The following is an 11,546-nucleotide window of genomic DNA, read 5'->3' on the forward strand; positions in this document are numbered from 1 at the left end:
AAGAAAAACGTGTGTTTATATAATTTTATAACAATATAGGAGGAAGAAAAAACAGTTTTTATATATTTTATTCATTTTATTATTTATATAAATTTGCGTGAGAATGAAATTAGTGGAAAGAGATGTGTATTTTTGTGCATTTGTAGGACCATAAATGACCATTTAGCACAATCATCATTTTTAATGAATTTGTTATTGTTCATCTCATCTATATGGTTTGTTACTTCTAAAGTACCCAAAATAAAAAAACAATGTATGTATTATAAATGGTATTATTAAATGTTTAATGTTAATTATTTAATTAAATATTTAAATTAAATTGTTTAATGTTAATTATTATACTAAGTAATAAGCGTTTTGCGTCATTTTATACCTTACATAGTAAGTCCCGCCCCGCTGCTTATTTATTGGCCAATCTAGAAATTAGGAGCGTGCGATTGGACATTCGGGAAATCGTTCATGTAGCCGTAGCAACCACAGCGATCAGGAAACAAGTGCCGTAGTAGTTTCCTCGCAGACGTGAACGCGCTTCCTTGAGAATAACCCTGGATACCAAACATCAGTGCTTATCTAATGCTGAGTACATGATCTTACACTCCTCTAGTCACTAGGTAGGTGTTACCTCGACGTGGGTTAACTTCATCTTATGCCCTACTGCAGTGATGCTGTAGCTGTCACGCTAACTGAGCTATGCGTGTGTGTGCATACAGTAACGTGAGGTAAACAGAAAATGCGTTTAAAACAGCCGTACGTGCACACGATACAGCTATCGGTTGTCTTTTTTCGTTTAATGTCTATGCTTACGCAGTTTTGACTGATTCATGGTCAGCTTTTTAACTGACAACGTTAGACTAAGTCTAAGCATAAATAAGTTACAACGAAAGTGAAAGACAGAAGTGAGGTTGTTTTGGGACAGCTCTTCTGGTTGTCATTCACTAGTTTATTACGGTAACAGTTACACACAAAAGCCTTACTGTGTTGCTTTAAATTGTGTTGAAGTTAAAACTGAGTTACTTAAAGTAAGATTATGGTGTTTTGGTTTAAGCCTGTAAGTTAGGTCTGCTACTTGAAACTGAAACTGTTGAATATTATCTACCAAAATGCACTTCATTTCTAATCTTTAGGTTCGTGGCTAAATGACAAGTAAACTTGAACTGTTTTTAACTATTTTGTTTTAACATGCATGGGTGGTTCTTGCGAAATTAGACTTATGTGGTGTCATGAAACATTTTGATTAAAAAAAGTAAATACAAAGTAAGATTATCAAAATAAGAAGCATACAGTTACAAACATCTCTTCGTGTACTATTTTGCACATGATTTCAAATGACATCATACAAACCAAGAGGTGTCCATGACTTGATTTGGGTTCTTTGACATGGAAATATTTATAATTAAAAAATCAAAAAAATTAAAAGCTTCAGTCCATGTTAAACTATAAACATTTACAGTAAAGGAACATGTGGTATTTGGTGATCATTGGTAAATGTATAGACAATAATAAGGAATATAAATGTGTCCAAGAAAAATTTTATCATCCTCTGCAACAATTTTGAATCATTGTTTAAGCCCTCAATAAACTAACATTTTCAAAAAAACAAAAAAATGTTGGAAGGGACATAATTGACTGTGACACTCAAGATGGCTACCAGGTAAGCAGTTCTTATTTTTTCTCTCCAGATAAAAGTTGAAATTTTGTTTGTCATAGTACCTAGACAACTTTTTAGTTCTCATTACGGAAACATGAGTTTGTAAATGCATATATTTAATGTAATATCATATTGCGGTAATTATATTTTTTATAATGTTAATCTAAAAAATGTAAATAATTCTATAGGAAATATTTTTAAATCCTCTAAAAATAGTGGTTATAGTAAGTTCAGACCTTAATCTTATATGTGCAAAAAAATTGGCTTCAATGGCTTTTTAAAAAAAACTGATGCTGGACACCTTTTAAGTCTGAATTTTTTAAGAATCACCCTTATATTAAATTAGAGATGCTCCGATGTATCGACTTTCAATATTAATCGGCAGATTTTTGAATATAAAAATTAGGTTATTTTAAAGACCATTTCATGAGTTTTATTTAAAATGCACTTATTTCTTTGCTTAAAAAAAGGCGTTATTGGTATAATACAAGGTGTTCACGTGGTTTATGGTAAAAAAATTATTTTATTTTCCACATACCATACATTGTTTTTTGTCGCACCAAATTTCCCTCTCTTCCTGGCTGAAACGCACTGAGTGCGTCATCGATTTGAAAAGCTCTGTGTCCCTGATTGGCCATCTAATCTGTACGTTATGATTGGCCTGAATACCTCTGACATCAGCCGGAAATGCTCCTTACCATGTTTGAAAGATTCGCTCACAATGCAATGCTAACAGGAGTTAAACTTACAGGCTGTGAGTCGAAGCGGGAGGAATTATGATAATGTCGATCTTGTCTACATCACCAATCCCAGGAAGTAAACTGTTACCTACAATCCGTGTGTTCGATGTAGTCCAAGAAAAGAAATTTACGTTGAAAACGATAACTCTTATCATTGTTTACTTTGGGTTTGTACCTTTTGTATATCGTTAACATGTACTAATACACACTTACACACCAAAGGAAATGTAACGCTGTGAATCGGATAATTGGTGCTCTTTAAAATTGCCAAAAGCAATACTAATGTGTGTCCCTCCCTAACAGTTATTTTAAATCATCGAAAGACTGGCACCGTGGCATCTCTAAAGAACAGCTGCACTTTTTGTGACGAGTGAATCATCTCCTATAAGCTTAAAACTCAATAGGCAAGCATCTCTGACTTATGTATGTGTTTCATAGGTAGAACCCCTGGAAGCACATTTTCAATACTCACCTAATAACACAAGATCTGTTGCCATGGTGGATATCAGTAAGTGGTCTCTCTTCACCCTGTTAGATGCGCAGGAGCTCGCCTCCATCCGTCAGGCTTGCATCTTTGGGGCATCTGCAAATGAGGCCATCTACATCACCCATGATGATGAAGTAAGCAGCCAACAGCATCTTTGTTTTGTCAAAACGGCATCTATCTCTGCTCATAAGTTGCATCCTCTCGCACAGGTGTATGTTTTAGGTGTGAACTGCAGTAATTGTCTCGGGACTGGAGACAGTCAAAGTACAATTGTCCCTAAAAAGCTAGACTCTCTGAGCGGAAAAAAGGTGGTCAATCTGAGCTACGGCAGTGGACCGCATGTTCTGCTGATAACCGAAGGTATAAGGGTGTTTATTAGGAAAAACGAAAATCTAAATATATGCTATACTAATGTCTTATTCACTTAAGTCACTTACTCTCCTTGCAGAGGGCGAGTTGTATGCATGGGGGCATAATGGGTACAGCCAGCTGGGGAATGGGACAACCAATCAAGGTGTGTCGCCTGTCCTGGTGTCGACTAACCTGCAGAACAAGAGGGTGACAGAGATTTCCTGTGGTTCTCACCACTCTTTAGCTCTGACCCATGATGGTGAGGTGAGACATGGAAACTGTTTTTGTTTGTTTGACATGCCTTTCTTAGGATTTAAACACGTAACTTGCCAGCGCCATGTGAGCTAAAGGAATCTTTAAAATGCATTTCAACACTTTACATATTAAAGAGTATTAGACGGATTTAGTTTTGAACACTACTACAGTCTCTCTTTTGCAAGTGGAGTTAGCCGCTTAGCCTTGCGGTGCATCTTTAATCGAATAGCATGTGACCTTGTTTGCTAAGCTGTGAGGGCTTTTGTTCTCGCTGTGACCGAAATCAGCTCGGCCCTAACACTGCGTGACGTGACGCTCCATGTGTTAGTAAATTCAGCATCCTTTACATTTTTCAGTATTCTGTAGGCTTACTTAAATGTTGATACAGTATATGGGCCATTGTAGGTGTATGCATGGGGGTACAACAATTGCGGTCAGGTGGGTTCAGGATCCACCGCCAATCAGCCGACGCCCCGCAAAGTATCCAGCTGTCTTCAGAACAAAGTGATGGTCAGTATAGCCTGTGGACAGACCTCTTCTATAGCCGTGGCAGATAATGGTGAGGTAAGAACTGGAAAAATTTTTTAATATCTTCATTGTCTTTTGTAATTGCACCGATCCTAATGGCACTTTTGCATGGGACGGAGTATTTATTGTGTATTGTATGATGAATGCAGCAGGAGTGAAATTTCTGCCTTTTTTATTGGCATCATACTGTATTCCTCAAACCTCGCTGTGTTGTATTTTGTTAATTGTGAAATGTGTTTCAGGTTTATGGGTGGGGTTACAATGGAAACGGCCAGCTGGGATTGGGCAACAATGGGAACCAGCTGACACCATGTCGCTTAGCTGCTCTGCAAAACCACTGTGTGCTGCAGGTATGAGCGGGAGAATGTGGGATAAAATGTGACCCCAGGCTGTGAAAACCCAGGCTAAAGTTTTATAATTTAATTGTGAGATTACCTTTCAGTCTTTGACACATCCTTAGTCAATATTAAAGATATTAAGGTTATATTAAAAAAAAACATTCTTTATATTACAAAGGATGATTTTAGAAAACAGTAAATGACAAAGAATGAATTTAACAAGAATTTGGAAGGTTTTCACAGGCAGGGACACAAATATACATGGCAAAGCAAATTGTAATAGGAAAACAGAAGTATAGGACTAATCGGTAAACCAAACAGATGTATTCATATGAAAATGTATTCATGCAAAGTGTAATGGGGCCTTACATTAGGTAAAAAAAAGTATTTAATAATTGAATGAAAGTGAAAATTTGAGGGAAAACACCACCGTTTTTCAATATTTTACTATGTTTTTACCTCAACTTAGACAAATTAATACATACCTATCTTTATTCAATGCGTGTTGATAATCTTTTTACAGCGTGTCGTGAATGTGTTAACATGTAGCCTAGCCCCATTCATTCCTTAGGATCCAAACAGGAATGAATTTTGAAGCCACCAAACACTTCCAAACTACTACTCTCTTGTGCTCTTCCGCCATACAATATAGTTTTCATTTTTTTATCCTCTTAAAAAAATTACCACGTTTTATTTTGTGCCACCATACTTACTCATGTAACTAGTCATGTAACAGTCTTTAAATAGGGAAAACATGGAGGTGTTTGGTGGCTTCTAAATTCATCCCTGTTTGGATCCTCCTGAGGAATGGATGGGGCTGGGCTAGGTGCTGGCACATTCACGGCATGCTGTACAAGGATTAAGTGCACACATTGAAAAATGAGGTATGTATTCATTCGTCTAAGTTGATGTGAAAACATAGTAGAGTGTTGAGGAACGGTGGTGTTTTCCTTAAAAGCAAAATACAATGGAGTGCAATTCAGTACAATACAGATTATATATAAAGATGGTAAATGGATAGTTCATCCAAAAAGGACGATATTTGTAATAAAGCAGGAAACAGAAGCACCATTGACTTCTATAGTAAAAAAGAATAATACTATGCAAGTCAATGGGGCCTCTGATAGGTTTGGTTAGAAACATTCCTCAAAATATCTTCCTTCGTGTTCATCACAGAACAAAGAAATGTATACAGGTTTGTAACCTCATGAGAGTGGGAAATGATGACAGAATTTTCATTTTTGGGTGACCGATCTCTTTAACATTTAACTCTTTCGCCACCAGCATTTTTTTTAAGTTGCCAGCCAGCGCCAGCATTTTTCATGATTTTCACAAAAGTTTAACGCCTTCCAGAAAATGTTCTTCTTTAAATATATAAACATACAATATATCAAATGAAAGAACAAACCCTTTGCTTTCAAACAAACCTTAGTTCTCTTGTAATCACCTCTCAAATATGGCTAGGTTTCTTCAAAAACACCAAATTCTGAGCAAAATGCTGAGATAATTCCATTTTTGTGACAGACTTTTGTTAAAGATCAGATTCAGAGCGATCCTCAAAACATACACTGAGTTCTTACTCTTATACGTGAGGCATTACTTCCGGGTTGCAAATGTTGTGGAAGATAATAGTGGTATTGCAAAAAGTCAAAAAAACTTGTTATTGGCAGGGAAGCGTTTTCTCATAATTGACGAGTTAACTCGTCAATGGCGGCGAAAGAGTTAATGAACAAACTGTCATGTTAGCATAACGTCACTGCACAAATTCATGCTAAGTAAATGGATCTGTGTTCTCTGTTTCAGATTGCCTCAGGTTACGCTCATTCTCTAGCACTGACAGATCAGGGTCTGCTGTTTGCTTGGGGGGCAAACGCATATGGTCAGCTGGGCACTGGAAACAAGAGCAACCAGCTCAGCCCTGTTCAGGTCATGACTGAGAAAGAAAGCTAAGGGGGTTTGTTTATAATAGATTTCGTATACCTTTGCATTTACACTGAGAACATCCCATCTTGAAAAAGACATATTTGTGTGTTTGTAATCTAAAATTTTCTTGACAGTACAATCAATGCTGACCTAACTGAGATATCTTAGAAAATTTTACTATCTACTGTTTGGAATAGCCAATGTGATGCCTTAAAATGTTGTCTGGGTTGTCAGCTCACTTAAAAAAGCAGTTTCTCTTCCTGTGAGATGAAATGCTCACGAAAACCTTTTGTTTGCAAAAGATGCACAACGTTGACATGCGCATTTGTCTGTGCCATTGTTGCATCCTAGAGAGATTTCCTGATACTGTAGCGGGAGCTTCCTGTAAGCCATCCTGTTTTGAGTGTTTTCTTGACCATTCCCCCTCCCTTCAGTTACTTTATTTTTGGTTTTGGTTCGTGGTTGAATATGCAAATGACCTGTAACAATCCGACTCGTATAAGATCTTGGCTTTTGTTCTGACCCTCTCCTTTTGACACTTCCGCCTCTTTCCAATCCATGCCTCCTTCCTGACGTCTCCACCTATTTGTTGCCCACCAGGATCGTGGAAATCGCCGCCTGCCATTCCACGCACACATCTGCCGCGAAAACCCAGAGCGGTCAAGTGTACATGTGGGGGCAGTGCCGTGGACAGGCCATCGTGCTGCCACACCTCACGCACTTCACCAGCACCGATGACGTGTTTGCCTGCTTTGCCACACCCTCTGTGACGTGGCGGCTGCTCACCATGGGTGAGTCAATGTTGTCGTCTATAAATGTTTATATTTGAGAATTTGACTGTGTAATGAATCAGATTGCTAATTTATAAATGTGCATGTAAAATAATATTACTTAAACGGCCCACAGTACATGGCAGACACCTCGCTGCTGTTATGTAACTGCACTGTGTTTGTTATAACCAGAGCATGATGATTTCCTCACGGTGGCCCAGTCACTTAAAAAAGAGTTTGACAACCCAGAGACCTCTGACCTCAAATTCAGCATCGACGGGAAGTACATCCACGTCCACAAAGCTGTCCTCAAAATCAGGTGAGTCTAGCTCTGTCAGTGTTTGCTTCAGTGACATGATCAGAGATCTCACCCTATCAAATGATTTCTTTTGTATGTGCGAGCACTTTAGATCAATGTTCCAGTCTCACTGGAACGAAGATATGAAAGAAGTCATTGAGATTGACCAGTTTTCGTTCCCGGTTTACCGTGCTTTCCTGGAGTTCCTCTACACTGACAGTGTGGATCTTCCTCCTGAGGATGCCATTGGTGGGTACATATCACTACAGGTCTTGCGAAATATTTCAACACATCAATGAGTAATATAAATTTTTACAGTCCTTAAAGGAAAACAGCACTGTTTTTCAATATTTCACTTTGTTCTTACCTCAACTTAGACAAATTAATACATACCTATCTTTTTTCAATGTGCAGACTTCATCTTTGTACAGCGCGTCGTGAATGTGTTAGCATTTAGCCTAGCCCCATTCATTCCTTAGGATCCAAACAGTGATGAATTTAGAAGCCACCAAACACTTCCATGTTTTCCCTATTTAAAGACTGTTATATGAGTAGTTACACGAGTAAGTATGGTAACAGTCTTTAAATAGGGAAAACATGGAAGTGTTTGGTGGCTTCTAAATTCATCTCTGTTTGGAGCCATAGGAATGAATGGGGCTATGCTAAATGCTAACACATTCACGACGCGCTGTACAAAGATGAAGTGTGGGCATTGAAATAAAAGGTATGTATTGATTAGTCTAAGTTGAGGTAAGAACATAGTAAAATATTGAAAAACGGTGCTGTTTTCCTTTAAATACGACCTTTCAAAAAATTTGAATTAAGTGGGAGTCGAGTACTCTTTGCAGTCCAACTGCATTTGGTTTTTGGTAACAATAATGCTGTTACAGGACTTCATATACTAATATAGATCGATCTGGATATCTTTTACAGGATTGCTTGACTTGGCAACGTCGTACTGTGAAAACAGGCTGAAGAAGTTGTGTCAGCATATCATTAAGAGAGGCATCACTGTGGATAATGCTTTCTCGCTTCTGTCTGCAGCCATCAAATATGATGCTGAGGTAACTCAAAATCACGTTGGGGGCGTGGCTTACTAGAATGTAGAGCAAATGCCTATTGATTTTGACTATTTTATTGTTGATTTTCATTCACATTTACGTGTTCCCTCCTCATTATCTGAAGGATCTAGAGGAGTTCTGTTTTAAATTCTGTGTCAACCACTTGACTGCGGTCACGCAGACAACGGCCTTCTCGCAAGTCGACGGCAACATGCTGAAGGCCTTCATCTGCCGAGCCAGCCGCTGCGGAGCCTTCAAGAACTGACCAAGACGCCATACATGGCCATCGTATTAGCCCATCTGAGTCACCTTTACGGCTAGAGGGCGCTGTTACACCAGATTTACTTGCAAGTTCTGTTGCCACAGCTAAAGGCTTTAATGACGGATAAATGCATGGTAATCTCAGTACAATGGAGGAAAGTGCACCACTTTGTGCCTCACAGACTGATTAGCTTTACAAGGGTCAATAAGGGTAATAAGAGTTAAGACCACGTCTTCTTGTCAGGCACAATACAGGGCACCTTCCTCCAATGGGTTTCATCTTAATGTGCTACCTTTTTAAGAAAAGTGAGAAATCTTCCCATTCAAGTTTTACAAAACTTTGGAAAGGTAATGTTATCCAAAGACTTTATATGTAGTGTTTGCATAACAACAGTAGAGGGAGTTTGTTACTGTATTACTTAGACATACACTACTAAAAAGCAGACTTTTTGTTTGTCTTTTATCTTATTTCATGGGTAATACAAAAATATAGTGGTATGTTGAAGTGATGTGATGCAGTGCGTCACAAATATATTTTTTTTATTTGTTGGCTGGGGCTGGTAAGCTTGCATTATATTAAAAAAGACTTAATTGGTATTGCCCCTTAATGCCATCTTACTCAAATGTTATTTTGTTTGCTTAATGTTTGTATTTCAACCTGGGCACTGTAGGTTCAGACCACTTTGGACAGCAGTTTACTAATGTTTAGTTTAGAAGCACAGCTGGTTTAGCTGTGGAGTATTATAACTATTAAGAATAATACACATAAGCAGTCTGATGTTTAATATAAACGAGTATTATTTTTAGTTGCACTAGTAAATTGTTTTTTTTTGTGCTGCTTATATAGGAGTTTGCTGATGTATACATACCTACATGGCACCTTATCGATGGTTGTGAGACATTTAGGTTTTTATAATATAAACACCTATGGTTTGCTTGTTTGTTAAATATTAACCAACTATAACTTTGTTTGTCATATGTACATACTGTAAAGTTTTTGCATTAGTTTTGTAAGATAACCTGCACATAAAGTGTGCCACAGTTTCTCTTGTAAGTTAATAAAGACTTTTGTTCTCTTAAAAGGTAAATAAAATTGTTCTTATACTTTGTTGCATCAATACTTTTTAGTATTTGTTTTAAACGTATGCTACATTGTTTGGAGATCTAAAAACATTTATGATATGTGTTATGATAGCTGATCGGACAATGGGTGGCTTTGACTTGGTGGACTTTTCCACTCTGAATAATTCTTTCAAGGTTAAGTGGAGAGAATCTTTCTGGAACAATCCTACATCTTTTTGGAATATTTTCCCAAATTATATTTTTAGTTCAGTTTGGAGGTTTGCATTTTTTGTTGCGCTGCGATTATAACATTTCCAAAATACCTTTAACTCTGTCCAGTTTTCATAAGCAGGCCTTAATATGCTGGTCCCTGATATATAATTATTAATTTTCTTCACATAACTATTTTATCTGGAACAAGCAATATAATTATATAAAATAATTGGTTTGATAAACATATATTTTTAGTTAGTCAATTGTTAGATGAGGGGATGTCTTGCTCTCTTATGAACCTTTTTTGCAAGATTTCCCTTTTCCAGTCCCCCCATGAGAATATGCCATTGTTTTTGGGACAATTCCTGACTGTATGAAACCTTTAGTCAATCCTGGCCCTAAAGGTCCATTTTGCTTTTCATTTATATTTGATAAAACTAATCTATTTGTTGATCAAAATCCTTTCAGTAGTTTATCAAACAAAAAAATCGCTTAATTCTTAACAGAGATCAGATATCTTAATAACAAATTTGATGATATAGTATGGAAAGATTTCTGGCTCCTTCAGAAATGTTTTTTTACCTAATAAAGTTGTTGAGATTTCTTTTAAAATTATTCACAATTGCTACCCAGTTAATTATAACTTTACTAAATTCAATAATAATATTTCCCCCTTGTGCACCTTTTGTCATCAGGCTGATGAGACAATCCTTCATTTATTTTGGGAATGTATATACTGCAAAATATTTTGGGTTGACTTTTAAGATATCTTTCTGTAAATTTCTGTTTGAACCAAAAATTGTGTTCTTTGGTGAAACGATAGCATTAGACCCTTATCATTTTAAATTTATTCTTAACCTGCTGCTTCTCCTTGCTCAATTTTATATACACAAATGCAAATTCTAAAAGAAAACTCCTTTTTTATCTTTAAGAAAGATACTGATATATATTTAATTTCCTTGAGGATCTCAATAAATACTGTTGCTTGTAAGACTCTACAATGGTGTCAATCCTTTCAGCTAGCTTTGTTATATTTATATAATGTAACCCACGATATTGTGTACTATTTTCCAAATATTGTATTGTTCTGTATATTTTATTAAAGCATAAAAAGTATACTACTGAATTATTTATAAATATATATTATGACTTTTAGCAGTATATTTAATGTTATTTAAAGTGTATCTTAGATGTAGTAATTATTTAGAATAATTTTAGAATCACTTTATATAATGTTTTAAAACAAATTCAACATAATGCAAAATAAAGTTGAAATTATGACATTATAGAAATTATATCATTATAGTAGATGTTATGTGTAATGTACGATCTGTGAAGCATTCTGTAATGTTTCTTGGGTATGCAGTTTCAAGTTTTATAAGAAAATAAAGATTAAGATAATTTTATAGTTAGAGGACTTTACACAACACATTAACGTCTTTGTAATACTTAATATTTAAAATATAAAAACAATCATATTATGTTATATTTCTCGGTTTCTAATTATAAAAAAACGAAACTAAATGATGACTTTATGCCAAAGTTCTTTCGAGTGGATAGATTTGTCAGTAATAAGCCTGTGGCGCCTTTAAGAAAGGTTACCCCGCCCAC

The 11,546-nt window shown here is 36.3% G+C and overlaps 1 protein-coding gene across 3 annotated transcripts; it reads left to right on the forward strand.

Annotated features, from left to right (window-relative positions):
• Positions 1-440: 440 nt before the first annotated feature.
• Positions 441-9,764, forward strand: rcbtb1 (regulator of chromosome condensation (RCC1) and BTB (POZ) domain containing protein 1). 3 transcript variants are annotated; one of them, XM_073861257.1, is made up of 11 exons: positions 2,827-3,009; positions 3,085-3,235; positions 3,324-3,490; positions 3,887-4,045; positions 4,252-4,359; positions 6,151-6,291; positions 6,869-7,061; positions 7,233-7,359; positions 7,436-7,587; positions 8,272-8,402; positions 8,524-9,764. In XM_073861257.1, the coding sequence occupies exons 1-11, from the start codon at positions 2,884-2,886 to the stop codon at positions 8,662-8,664; spliced, it is 1,596 nt and encodes a 531-aa protein (XP_073717358.1). In that variant the 5' UTR covers positions 2,827-2,883; the 3' UTR covers positions 8,665-9,764. The 3 variants fall into 3 exon arrangements, with proteins under 3 accessions (XP_073717357.1, XP_073717356.1, XP_073717358.1); XM_073861256.1 differs by lacking the exons at positions 7,436-7,587; positions 8,272-8,402; positions 8,524-9,764 and adding an exon at positions 441-719 and having other exon boundaries at positions 7,233-7,389; XM_073861255.1 differs by lacking the exons at positions 7,436-7,587; positions 8,272-8,402; positions 8,524-9,764 and adding an exon at positions 441-611 and having other exon boundaries at positions 7,233-7,389.
• The last annotated feature ends 1,782 nt before the right edge of the window (positions 9,765-11,546 follow it).

The sequence above is a fragment of the Misgurnus anguillicaudatus genome, chromosome 3 (assembly GCF_027580225.2).
Source record: "Misgurnus anguillicaudatus chromosome 3, ASM2758022v2, whole genome shotgun sequence".
Classification (NCBI taxonomy): domain Eukaryota; kingdom Metazoa; phylum Chordata; class Actinopteri; order Cypriniformes; family Cobitidae; genus Misgurnus; species Misgurnus anguillicaudatus.

What these genes read in the sequence shown, in the direction of transcription:
- rcbtb1 (XM_073861257.1), top strand. Translation starts at nt 2,884, where the DNA reads ATGGTGGATATCAGTAAGTGGTCTCTCTTCACCCTGTTAGATGCGCAG. An exon ending in CCGTGGCAGATAATGGTGAG is followed by an intron (nt 4,046 to 4,251) that starts GTAAGAACTGGA and finishes AATGTGTTTCAG; the next exon opens with GTTTATGGGTGGGGTTACAA. An exon ending in AAAGCTGTCCTCAAAATCAG is followed by an intron (nt 7,360 to 7,435) that starts GTGAGTCTAGCT and finishes TTTCTTTTGTAT; the next exon opens with GTGCGAGCACTTTAGATCAA.